This window comes from Aythya marila (genome assembly GCF_965140915.1).
Source record: "Aythya marila genome assembly, chromosome: 5".
Classification (NCBI taxonomy): Eukaryota; Metazoa; Chordata; class Aves; order Anseriformes; family Anatidae; genus Aythya; species Aythya marila.
In genome coordinates this window covers 51,663,670-51,676,658 of record NC_139046.1, presented here as the reverse complement: position 1 = coordinate 51,676,658, position 12,989 = coordinate 51,663,670, and the positions used below count along the sequence as shown (strand labels likewise).

The following is a 12,989-nucleotide window of genomic DNA, read 5'->3' as shown; positions in this document are numbered from 1 at the left end:
AATAACCCTCTGCTGTCACCTTCCCATTCTCTGCACCAGCATATTACACACAGAAATAACCCCTTCTGAAGTTATATATTCTAGGAAAGGCTCAAATTTCACACATCAAGTGAAAAAAATATAAGTATACACACATCTATCAGCAAATACACCTGCCCTGCACTGTGTATGACAAAAAGTTACACAACACCGTACAGGGATTTTCTGACCTCTTGATTTTCCAACAGAATATGAAACAGATTGTTGTTGGTTTTTTTTTGCTGAATTTCAGTGAAGACTTTGAAAAGTCCACAAAGACTGATCCTTCTGAAAGCTATTTCCATTCTTAGAGACCTTTTAAAAAGTGTATAATTGACAACTGTTAAGACACATTTCTGCTGTGTGACTGTTTTAACATCTAAAAGTCCTCTAAACAAGAAGTGTTCCAGAAATACCACAAATACCACAGCTTATTTTTTTTGCCTTTTTTTTTTTTTTTTAATCTTATCTTTATTTTTAAAGTAGAATAGGGATTTTTCAGCCCTTTGGGTCTGTGGACCCTTTGGGTTTTCCAGCAGCCATGGGGAACCTCTGTACAACAGATTCACACATACTGCTAAGTTTTGCACCAATCCCTTATAAATTGAAATTCCAGCTGCCCCCTCCCCAAAAACAGAGGCACTCCTGAAGTCAAAACTACACAAGCAGCTACTTTTATTTGACTTCTGATCCCCAGGGGGCTATGAGGGAGGAAGACGTAAAGGGTACATAAAAAAAGCACTTACTATTTTGAGTGTGTGGTCACATACTCAATATATTAATAAATCCACAAGCCCAAACCTGCTGCCATGCCGAGTTCAACTCCTCGGCTTACCATACGCAGGGTATATATAGCAGCTCCTACCTGCTATTTCGGACCACCCATTTATCATGGTCTGAGGTAGTCATGGCCAGCACTCCGTGCTCACGAGGAATTCCCCTATATGTATCACATGTGCGTAACAACTCACGTCTAGCTTGGGTTTTGCTGCTTTTGTAGAGACAAACCTTTGCTCGTGATCCACTTAAACCCTGCAGACCGGCCTGCTGATGTTCCGGGGCCAGGTGATTCTCTAAGCAGCCACACAACAGAAAACAACTCGAGCCTCGGGGCAGTCTGCACCTCCCTCCCCAGGCCAGTTTACACAGTCTGCATTTGGCACCAGCAGCAAACAGATTCAGACCGCAGACCTCATGGATTCTACCTATCTGTGGAAAAAGGAGCATGGCCACAAAGTGAGACTTGGAGAGATCTCACTCAGAAGCCATGTATGGAACAGGGAGTTCAGCTCTTAGAGGTCCTAACTGCTCAGAAATAGAACAGAAATCGAGGCAGGAAGACACCTAGCGATATTTTATTCATTTTGGCTAGAAGCAGCATTAAAACAAGCTGTACGCCGAGAAGTTTGAGCTTGCTCTAGGGACACGGAGGTATGAAAATAAGGGTTCTGCAGAACAGCTCGAGTGGTGACAAGACCAAAGCTTCGGTGCTGCATGTGAAACCCCAACACAGCTGCATGGGGAGCATCACCCAGGGAATTTTATACAGCCCTGCACACAGGGACAAGAAACATTTGCCACGTTGCCATGAAAGCCTGCGGGGCTGCTCCCCTTTCCCCCAGCCCACAGCTCCCCACACAAGGCCCATGGGACTGCGCTTCGCCTGCAGCTTCGAGGTGAGGTGGTTGACCTCCTGTATCCCTGCTAAATCCACGTGCTTAAAGTGTGGGCTGGAACTGATCCGACAACTCCAGGTGAAAGCCTCCAGCACTTGAATTAGGGAACTGAACTGCAGGATTTAGAACACTAATTAGCCCAGACGGCTCCTGCAAGTAGCACACATTATGTGAGACGTGATACCTTCTTGTTCTGAGATCTTACTCTGTCTTCAGGTAAAAGGTACAGCCTCTCTTCCCACCGAACGGGAAGACCCAAAGTTTCAGGTCAGACTGATCTCCAGCTCCCAAGCACAGACCAGGGCAGACTAGTTCACTTACAGGGCACCTCACACCCTAAACAGGCCCTATTCTTGTTAAAAGTGGAGCCCTCACAGTCACCCTGGAAATAGCTTCTCCTGTTGTTATAGGCAAAGATGGCTTAAGAGCATATTTAGTAGATAATGTGCTGTTAAAAAGATGCAATGGCAACCACAGATAAGAGCTGATGTAGCTGGCAAGCCTTTATTCAGCTGCCAAGATGTTACGAAGACAACTCCTAAAAATATAGAGAAGTAACACAAGTATAATTTCAATTTCTGGAGTCTTTGGAACAGAAGTTACCTAATTATGATGAGAAGCGATCTACTCAAATAGACTGCTCATACAAAAAAAAAAGACAAAGTCTGAAGTTGTTGAAAAGCCATTAAACTTATCTTCAAAAGATACCCTGCCTTTGACAAAAAGCAAGAGGTACCCTGCAATATCTTGCTTAAAGCCTGCATTTTACATCCTAGCTCATGCCCTGATACACAACTGCAGTTTTGCTCAAATTAGAAGTCATCTGATTATCTTGCTTTTGTGCACTGCAGTTCTCCAACAGAGGCTTAAACAAGCTCAAAACCACACCTTTCGGAAAAGTCTTCCTTCTCCGCATTGTCAGAAAGATTACTCAAGTGCTCGCCAGCACCCTCTAGCCCGCAGATTTTGAAGCAGGAAAACAGAACCGATGTCTCCTCAATCGAGCAAAAGCTACCATTCATAAAAAGGGGGTCGCGTAGAGCCGAGAGACAAACACACAGCGCTAGAGACCGATCAAATGTGAAGGCTAGTCTCTATTTTTTGGCCTGGGGATATTTATATTGTTCTATCTAAAATGTGATTATTTGGGAATTACGTTCCACAGACGTCCCTTTCACCCCACACTCTTGATTACATTTGTTTTAATCATTTCTGTCCACCATTCGGGGGGGGGGGATGATAACACACCCAGATGAATCAATTTGGAAGGTAACAGCTGCCTCACGAGAAATGCACTCGGTATCTCACCATCAAGCATTAGGGGGAGACGTATGTTAAAGCGATTTAGGAATCGTTGAGTGTTTTATTTGCATCGGCTCTGTCTCGCAATAGGTGCTCGTGTTAAAGACTCAAGGAAGAGCTCGGAAGGCACTCCCTTTCCCCTCCTGTTTCTAAATAAAGCAACAGCCACTGACGCCTTCTATATTTCACTCCGAGCCCTTGAAAACTTGCAGTGTTTTCCCTGGTGGAAAACTCCCAGATTTTCCTATAGAAACGAGGCCGGCAGGAAGCCTCCTGCAATGTCCCAGCCCCAGACGAGGCATCACACCATCTCCCCATGGAGGATTGGAGTCTCCCCACAGAGGATGGGATCTGGGAGGCAGGGGAAGCACCAGTGGGCACTGCATGGGCGGGATGCAGCACGGCGCACGAGGGCCAGCCGCTGTCCTTGTCACACGCCTGGGCCACAGCAGGCATTGCTCCTGCTGAGCAGCCAAGGTTTGGGTGCTCCGAGGTCCTCACCACAACCCTCCCACCTCCGGCCCACTGCCCCCTGCCAAACAATAGGGTCACGGGGCTCTTCAGCTCTTCCCAGCCCCAGCATAGAAAAAAAGGAAGCTCAGAGGAGTTTCCATCCCTTGTCCAAAGAAGCAACACTACAAAAGCACCCACTGACTGCTCTGGAAAGCAGCAGCCATAACAAGTCGGACCCCTCCAGACCCCTCATTGACCCTATGAGCCTCCTGCCCCATCCCTCGTTTTCTGTTCGCTGCCCTTCCACCCGCACACCTCTGGACGCCCTACCCTCACAGCTCTGTCTCAATTTACGGCAGCTTCGTGATCAGAGCACCTCACAGCTTCCCCAGGGAACGGACACTAGAAGCAGCTTCCAGCAGTACCCCCCACTCCTCTGAACGTGGATGGGGGGCCTGCCCTTGCTCTTCTCTTTTCTGGCCCAAAAGAACCCCCTGGCACCTTTTAGAAGCCAGGCATGAGGAAGAGCACAGGAGGTTGTTCCTACCACCACCTCTGCACAGGCTGACCATGGTATTTCAAGCCCGCTGCCCAGAACCCGTGTGCCTTCCCCAGGACGAGGCCAGGCAGGAAACTAACACGGTACTGAATTAGGGAACACCTTCACCCCAAAAATGACCACCATGGCTAGAGGAAGTAGCTTGTATCAAAGTTATCAAGACACACCATAAAGCAAAGAAATACATCAAATTGTGTCAAGAACATATTGTAATCATTGCCCTTTGGTTACTTTTAATTAAAGAAATAAAATTATTGAAAAATAAGAGCAAGGCTTCAGAGTGCAGAAGACCCACAGCTAGCAAGCCTATGCGTTGGACAGACTGAACATTGAGTTGTGATCAACATCCCTTGCTTACATAAAGTCCTAGCGCTAAAATATATACCAGTTTCCTCATAGTATCTTAAAAAAAAATATGTATTTATAAAAACACAATATATTTTTTACTCAAACCTACTTTCCCTATTTTTACAGAATTTGTGCTGAAAGAAAGCAAGTTAAATAAGTTTTAGAACCAAAAAAAACTGTGAGGAGATAAATTCTGTGTTAGTTTATAAGAGACACGGTTTCGATCCAAAGCTTACTAACTGATGGAAACAAGTAAGCCTACACTGGTATGTCACACTAACATTCCTCCGAACAAATACACTACTTTCACATGTTGGCAAGGCAATGTTTCCTATCAGAACCTCCACATTTTGCTTTTAACCACCACCAGCGACAGCGTGGAAGTGGCGGATCCAGCTGGGGCGAGATCCCTCCGTAGCGCCGCAGAGCTGGCAGCTTGAAAATCTACCTCTTTCTTTGTAAACCACAAGAGTTTTGTTGAGATGACTTCTGGATGAAAATGGGGGTGAGGGAATTTGTGCAACACCAGAGAACATCAGGATTTCAGTCAACAAAATGAAGGTTTAGATACAGCCCAGCGCAACTGGCACGTCCCCAAGGATGAGGTAAGGGAAGAAGAATCCTGAAACCATGGTGTATGGACTGGCTGCAAGCTTGGCTTCCTGCAAGGCACTCTGCACCTAGCAGATCAATATGAGACCTGGAGTTATCCCAGACGCTGAAAAGGGAAAGAGCTGGTTGGAGCTCACCAGCAAGGCCTCCACAACCACTCGCTACACCCACCAGAGGACACCCTGATGCTCAGGACAGGGCCGAGCAGCAGCACGAGCATGGAGGCCCCCAAATGCACAAACCAGGCGAGAATTGGTGAAAATTGGGAAAGGTGAAGAAACAATCCAGCACATGGAGGATCTTGGGTCAGAGTTTAGGAACTGACACAAAGGTGAGGAGTGTGTGCAGAGCACACGCTGCTGCCCGCCACAGCAACTAGGCAGCCACCACTGAGCGTGAAGAGCGTGCCTCAGCCTGGGCCGCACAGCTGCCTCCCACCCAATTTTGGGACAGACAACTGAGTCACAAGAGACATATGAAGGAACCTGAGGAGGGACAGAAGCAAGGAGGGCACCATAAAAATGAAAAAACAAGGTAAAGAAGCAAAGGGACAGGCACCCTTTTCCCGAGGCTCTGCTTTCCAGGACATCCCATCTCCAGCTTTAAGAGCTGCTACACAAGAGGTCCATTTCAAAACCTGCAGCCAAGCCCCAGGATTTCAGGTTTCACCACCTGCTGCTGAGGGCACAGGAGTAAGTCAGAAGCTCAGCAGAGAAGTCTGCATACAGCTCTTTCCCAGTGTTAGCTAGAGAGGAGCTTCTGCTGTGGATCAGATTTCCAGCTCTGCCAATGATTCATCCTGTGGGTGATGGTGTACTGCTCTACTCCCCTAGGAATCGGGGAAGTTGCACAGATTTCATAAAATATTGCGTTAAGGTTAAATAATCAGGAGACAAAAAAACAACAGACTCAAGGTGGAACCCTTTTGCACAATTATACATACAACATGGCCGAACTAAAGAAGCCAAGAAACCCTACTTCTAGCATTTTCATGTATTAATGTACTTAAAATGTTCTGCTTCACTCTAGGAACCCAGGTTTCCTAAAGCCTATCAATAAATGACCAACAGAAGTCATCTGAAGCTATGAGCAGCAACCCTAAACCTGTTCAAGCGAGTGTTTAACACACTCAACATGAGATGCTTTGCCCACGAGCTTCTCTGCTTATGTTCATACCTCGGCCTGCAGAATCACATTTGGCCTTTAGAAGCATTAGGGAAGATTTTCTCACTGTCAGCCCTCCCGCAGCAGGGTGTCCCCAGCCCCACGGACTGGGAGTGACCCTCAGGACTCCCGCTAGCTCAGCACTCCTCACACAGGCACACATTTATCCAGTTGCCTCCAACACCCAGCGCAGCTCAGTATACCTGACTGCTGCAGCTACCTGAGGCTCAGCTCCGTGCTACTCTGCACAAAGCAATTTCCTTCCTTCCCACTGTTCAGCTGGGTGCTTCGCATGTCAACTTTCCCAAGGGGAGGGAAGCACACCAGTCAACAAAGTGACATAAAGAAAGTGAAGCAAGTCACTACCCTAGGCCCTTCCTTGCCTAAGCTCTCTAGTTTCAAGGAACAGGTTTGCATTACAGGCATTCCTACCTTAAACCATACAGAAGGTTGAAGGGAATAAGCTAGCTTCAAATTACACAGCTATTCATCCCCTGGGCGAATAACCCCACCAGCATTTCTCCCAGGCTACCAGAGATGGGTGGTCCTTCCTCATTAATGCAAACAGCAGCCACCCTCTACTCACCACAACCCCTTTTTGGGGTGGAGAGACCACACTAGTGCATTTAAGTCCCCTTCACATGCACCTGTTCCTGCAGCTAACTACAGCCAAGCCCACTCATAGTCTGAGCTAAGCCCCAGTGACATTATTTCGGCGTTGCTGAAGCATTCTGTCCAGGCTTCTCTGGTAAAAAGAAAAGCATATCTCAAAGCAGGGAAATGCGCTGAGTTGAGCTGTGGCGATGCAGCTGAGCGGGGCTGATGCCGTGGGTGGCAGTGGCTGCACGTAAGCGTGGGGCCTGAGCAGCAGCCGGCGCAGGCCCAGCAGTGAGCTGCCGGAGCCTGTCCGCAGGGAGGCAGCAGAAGCGGAGCCGGGACGCGGCCGGCTGGGTGCTGAGCTCTGCCCCGTACCCACGCGCACAAAGGAGCGCTTAGCAGGTGTTGAGCAACCCCACCGAGCAGACATTTTAAGCAGGCAGAAACGGCCAAGTGCAAAGTGCACCTAAATGGTGCAATCAAAAAAAAAAAAAAAAAATCAAAAAAAAACCAAAAACAAACAAACAAAAAAAAAAAAAAAAACAACATAGGCAGCCAAGGCAGCCAAATCCCAGAAACCAGGCTCCAGTACACTTTGCTCCTGTCCACTGTCCAGCAAGCGAGCCAGACCATGTACACCAGCAGGGAGCCCCTCCAAGAGCCGTCCGGGTCCCAGCAGGATCGGTGCACGGCACCAGCTGCAGGGCCTGGAGCACGAGGGTCAGAGCCCTGCTTAGCCGCACACAGGAAAGGCCAGGGAGACACTGGCAGAAATCACCTAAATTACACACTAGGAGCCGGTCTGATCGCTGGGAGAGAGCTGGGGGATCGGCAAAATAGAACAACACATGGCTTTTTCTTCTTTTCCCATTTGCCATATGTGCTAGAGCACAGCCCTTGTGGGAAGCTCAGACAGGATTAGGAGGCTTGCAGCAGATTGTTTCTAGAGGCATATTTTAGTGCAGGAACCCTCCGTAAGCACCTTGCAAACAACCCCACGAGAGCACAGTAACATGCTCCCATCTGCGTGTTGGACTTGGGCTGTCGCGACCAGGAGTTACAAGCAAGCTGCTGTGTTTTCACATGTTTGTAGCATTGCTTTTGGGGCTGACATTGCTTTCTTTCAGACCAGCACAGAAGTGTTTGCAGAGTACCTGTTACTGTGAGCATTACAAAAACAACTCTTGTCACAAATCCAGAGCGCTGAAGATGATAAAGCCCTGACCAAGTGATTTGGCTGAAGCATGAGAGAGAGCCAAGCTTCCAGGTGTAGGGAAAAGGGGGAGTGTCACCGAGCCTCTCCTCTCACAGCCTGCAGAGAGCAGTGCAAGCAGTGCTGACACCCACTTCGTTTCCCCAGCCTCATCACACGCTGTGCTGGGCTGGCTGCTTTCATCCACAGCAGCGACTTACGAGGGGGTCTGCCAACTGTCCTTGCACAGCGTGACTGCACTTGTTTGTGCAAGTGATTGAAACTTATCTTTAGAAAACAAAAAAATGTAAACACAAACAAACCACTCAGGTAACAGAGCTTCCTTTCACATAACACTAAGGAGCTTGAAAATGATATTGCTTGCAAAAGCTGTTCAAAGTTATCAACAAGTTACTACCTGTCTAGCACTCTAGTCAGGGCTTAAGTGAACATGCTTTGTATGGACTTCTTAAATCGTCACTAAAGTGATTTATCCCCAGAGTTATTTTCCTATGGTTATCCCAAAAATTTAATGATCGGGGTCTGTTCTGCAATCCACTGTTTCCAGGGCCTACAGGAAGCATATTCGTATAGATGAAATCTCATTCAAACTCTTTACAAGCACAAAATCCAACTTGTCACTTCTTCGCCTTCATATAAGCATCATTCATATTACGTATGATAATAAGATTATTGTTAAGGTCTTTTTAGAGCTTGCTCCTACTCCAGCTTCCTAGTCAACCGGAGCCTGGGAATCACCCAGCACATTCTTGGTTTTTAAAGGACCTGGCTGTTAAGACATCGCTGTCTACCCCACTGCTCATATACCCAGTTACATCTTATTTTTCACATCTTCTTTAGCAGCCCCCTAGAAATCACTGCTTTCAGATGCTGGACCACGCATAGCAAAGCCCAGCCCCAGCTCTGTTAGGTAGAAGCCAGCAAGGACAGGTAGGGAGCGGTCACCCATCCTCGCTGCTGCTGAAGGAAGTGGTTGCTCAGCACTTCCGTAGGAAAAGAACAGCTTAAGACTGAACATGGGGTTTTTGTCTAAAAATAAGTTACAGAAAGACAGAGGCAGTTGCGAGCACCATCCTGATTAATGGTCTCTTCCAAGTTCTTTTTTAAGACATCTAGAGCGAGTTGCCCACATTTGGTTATTTTTGCACATTAATGAATGAACTCCAAGAAGCTAATTAAGGCAGGCTAATCTTTGCGAGCGTTTGTTGGCCCCAATACAACTGTACAGCTGTATTCACCACATGAGCAGGCATCAGCACTAACAGGCACGCTGCAAATCACCCCGCGCCTGAGCAGCGCTCAGCTTGGCTTGTATGGAAGGCGCTGGGGGAAGAAGAGCACGCCTTGTGCTAAGCAGGCCTGAAAAGACAACCAGACTTCTCCTTGGGTGTAATCTGGCCAAGTAAATGGCCGAAATACACTTTGCCCCCAGTTAACACACCGTTTCTGTTGCAACAAAGGGAAAGCAGAAGTCATTTCTCATTACAAGCTTTGCAATTTTGAACCAGGGAAAATAAAAGGTAAAGTTTGCTCCCTGGTTGTGAGCAGGAGGCTGGACAGGAGGCCTCCCGAGCTCCCTCTAGGCTGAAGTACCACGGGATCTTGACTTCATTTCACCATTTACTGAAGGGAGAAAGCTTTTTGCTTTTCCTTTCTCCCCCATCTTGCCCAGGAAGAAGAGGAGGCACCATCCCATGGCACCAGAGGCAGCCAGGAGGGGACGGGGCTCGGGTCCAAGCCCACAGGGCTGCCCGGGGCGAGGCACGGCCCTGGCCCTGCTGGGCCACCACGGCAGCTCCTCGGCATCACGCTCACACCAGGCCTGTTTGGCCGAAGTGCTTCCCAAACAAGGGCGGCGTTGTTCCTGGCTGCTGTCAGCGATTTATAGGGGGAATTACAGCACAGAGCAGCTGGCCACCAACTTTCCCCGTACTCCTCACGCCGCGCCCACAGACCCCACGTGGACACAACGCGGGGAGCCCCAAACCCAGCCAGGGGTGAACTCTGCAGAGAGGGGACAAAGAAAAGCTCCCTGAGGGGTGTGGGGGAAGCTTTTGTGGGGCCCTCCTGAGCTGGGCAGGGACCACATCCCACAGCCCCTGGGGAGAACCAGGAGCAGGCGCAATGACCCCAAAGGGGGAGCGCTGGGGGGCAGGGGGGAAGGGGCGTTTCTCCAGGGGGCACTTTCGGCTCCCTGCAGGCGCCCTCCAGCAGGGGCAGCCCCCTGGGGGCAGGAGGGGATCCCCAACCCCACAAATTGACCATTACCTGCCCCCCAGTGCCTGATAACTCCCCAAAACTGCCCGTTAACCCCCCAAAACTGCCCGATAACCCCCCAAAACCGACCGTTACCTGCCCCCAGTGACCGTAAACCCCCCAAAACCGACTGTTACCCGCCCCCCACCGCCCGTTAGCCCCCCCAAACCGCCCGTTAACCCCCCCCCAGTGCCCGATAACCCCCAAAACTGACTGTTAACCCCCAAAAACCGCCAGTTACCCAACCCCACGTGCACGATAACCCCCCCAAACCGACAGTTCCCCGCCCCCCAGTGCCTGATAACCCCCCAAACCGACCGTTACCCCCCCAAAACCGACGGTTACCCGCCCCCCAGTGCCCGTTAACCCCCCCAAACCGACCGATAACCCCCCAAACCGCCCGTTACCGCCCCCCCCTCACTCACTCACCAGCCCACGCTCCCAGGCCCGGCCCCAGCGCGGCTCTACCGGCGCCGATGCCCCAGACGCGGAGGGCGCCCAGCAGCCCGAGGGCGCCCCGCGCCGCGGCGTAGAGCGCCCCGAGCGCGCCCACCCACCAGAGCAGCCCCGCGGCGGGCAGCATGCCGCCGGCCGCCGCCAGCCCCAATGGGCCCTCCCGGCCACCGCCGCCCCGCAGCCGCCGCCGGGCCCGCCCCCGCTCGGCCGCCATTGGCGGAGCGGCCGCTCGGCCCCCGCCGTCGCCGGGCAACGCCGGCGGCCCCGCCCGCCGCGCCGGCCGGGCGGGGGGAGGCAGCGAGCGGCCGCGCGCCCCCGTACTACTCGCCGCCCCGGCCCCGCATGGTCGGCAGGGCTCGCGCGCCGCCATTGGTCGGGAGAGGTGGCCGTCAAGGCGGAGCCGCGCCGCGGTTGGCTCGCCGGCGCGGGGGCCTCGCGGGATTGGAGCGTAGGGGAGCCTCTCCTCCCGCCCCCTTTGACGTCATATGAGCCCATTCATAAAATGCTCAGGGCCCCGCCTCGCCCCCGGACGCGGCCCCAGCGCCCCCCCCGCCGCCCCCTGCCCCTGCCTCGGCCCGGTGCCCCCCCCCCCGGCACCCCCAGCCCACCCCAGGCCCTGCTGAGCAGTCCCCGGGGCCTCTCCGCGGTGCCCTTGGGCTGCTGCAGCTGGGGGGGCACCCCCGAGGTGTTTGGGGTGGTCAGCAAGCGCCGCGGGAACAAAAACACGCAGAAAATAAATGGAAACAGGCTCCGTGAGGCTTACCTCTTCTGGTGGTTTTAATGAAAAAAAAAAGTGATTTTTACATCTGTTACATAAACATGCGCACACGGTGGGTTTTCACCCAAAAAATACCTATACAAAATAATTACACCATTTTTCCCCAAAAAGCTCACCCCTTGCTACCCCTTTTAGGCCAGCGCCCTTTGTCAGGGCTAAATCCCGCGCCCTACACACGGAAAATTCCCAGAGGCCTCACCAAGTGTGTGCCCCATGTGGCAGCAGCCACGGACAGGACTCGATTACAAGTGCAAATTTGTAGACCTTGCTTAATCTGCACGGGGAATATCTGCATTTTTCCGTGAACATGTGGGAGCTGGAGAGCAACAAATTTGTTCCAGTAAGAGAGAAGAACACAGATAACCAGAGGGAGAAGCTGGCGTCAGTTCCCGTGGGGGGAACACAGCGCAACTGCAGGTTGTTGGGAAGCACGAGATCGCTGCGCTCACGCTGCATGGTTGCTCTTTTTCACACAGGAGTTCTCCAACTGCTCGCAGGTTACTGGCACACCGCTGATTCTCATTCTCCTGTCTTCCAGAGGATGACACAATGAGGGGACAGGATACTGCAAAAGCATCTGCAAAGAGAAAAGGAACCGGTTCAGTAAGGCTCAGGAAGAGATCTGCTCCAAGTCAAGACAAACATAAGCTCGAGTGAGGGAGGGAAGGGAACAGTACCACCAGGGTCACCAGAGCATGGAGAACAGCAGTGAACTGGGCAGCTGGCAGCGTATGCAGAGGCTGGAAGAAAGGAGACAGGCACTGGGCAGCCCACAGAAGTGCTGGCTGTCCATGTAGGCTGCATTTAGCACGGGGGTGCTGCCACTCACAAAGAGGTCAGAACTTGGGGTGCTATGAAAGGACCTGCTGGCCTCTGTCAGAGCCCACTGTCTTCTCTTACACTGCTGCCCACGGTCATGTTGGCGTGCTGCTCCCCAGACCTTGTCTGAAAAACCTTCCTGTTGTGGGTCCAGAAAGAACCTGCCCCACTGTTCTCCCAGGGAACCAATAAATCCCTTAACAGAGAAGCACAAATACAGCAAGGCACTCCTCAAAAAAAAAAAAAAAAAAAAAAAAAAAAAAAAAAAAAAAAAGTGTTAAAAAATAATAATGGTTATTCAACAGCATTGCCATTTTTTATGCTGTTCTGTTCAGCAAGAAAGGCAGTCCTCTGAGAGGCTTACAGCCTACATTTAGACTAAGATGAGTCACAGCCAGCAGGGAAGGGGACTCACTGGAAGGGAAAGAATTATACAAAGGTCAAGTGAGGGGTTTTAGATCTCTTGCTTACGGTCAGCGTACATTCCTGGGGAACGGGCATATCCCCCTTTCCAGGGTTCATCCCGGTCTTCCCACAGACCTGTTCTCACTCCCCACCAGCTGCTGCAGAGCCTAAAGGCGCACCCAGACAGCTGTGCTGATCAAACCCACAGACATTTTGAGTGTACTCACACATCAACATGCACGCACATGTGTATGAGTACCTTGCCAAGGCCCCCGAGATCCGTGCTTCCACAGCACCATTTATCAGTCCGGGCATGAAGTCAGATGACTGCAG

At 51.0% G+C, this 12,989-nt stretch overlaps 1 protein-coding gene across 1 annotated transcript in view; it reads right to left on the bottom strand.

Annotated features, from left to right (window-relative positions):
* HSD17B12 (hydroxysteroid 17-beta dehydrogenase 12) overlaps positions 1-11,024 on the bottom strand; it is a gene marked incomplete at its 5' end in the record, with an annotated part of 74,982 nt that extends 63,958 nt beyond the window's left edge. Inside the window, 3 exon segments of the mRNA XM_082762620.1 lie at positions 10,628-10,796; positions 10,798-10,917; positions 10,920-11,024. Coding sequence (XP_082618746.1) covers positions 10,628-10,796; positions 10,798-10,917; positions 10,920-11,024 — 394 coding nt within the window.
* Positions 11,025-12,989: the final 1,965 nt, after the last annotated feature.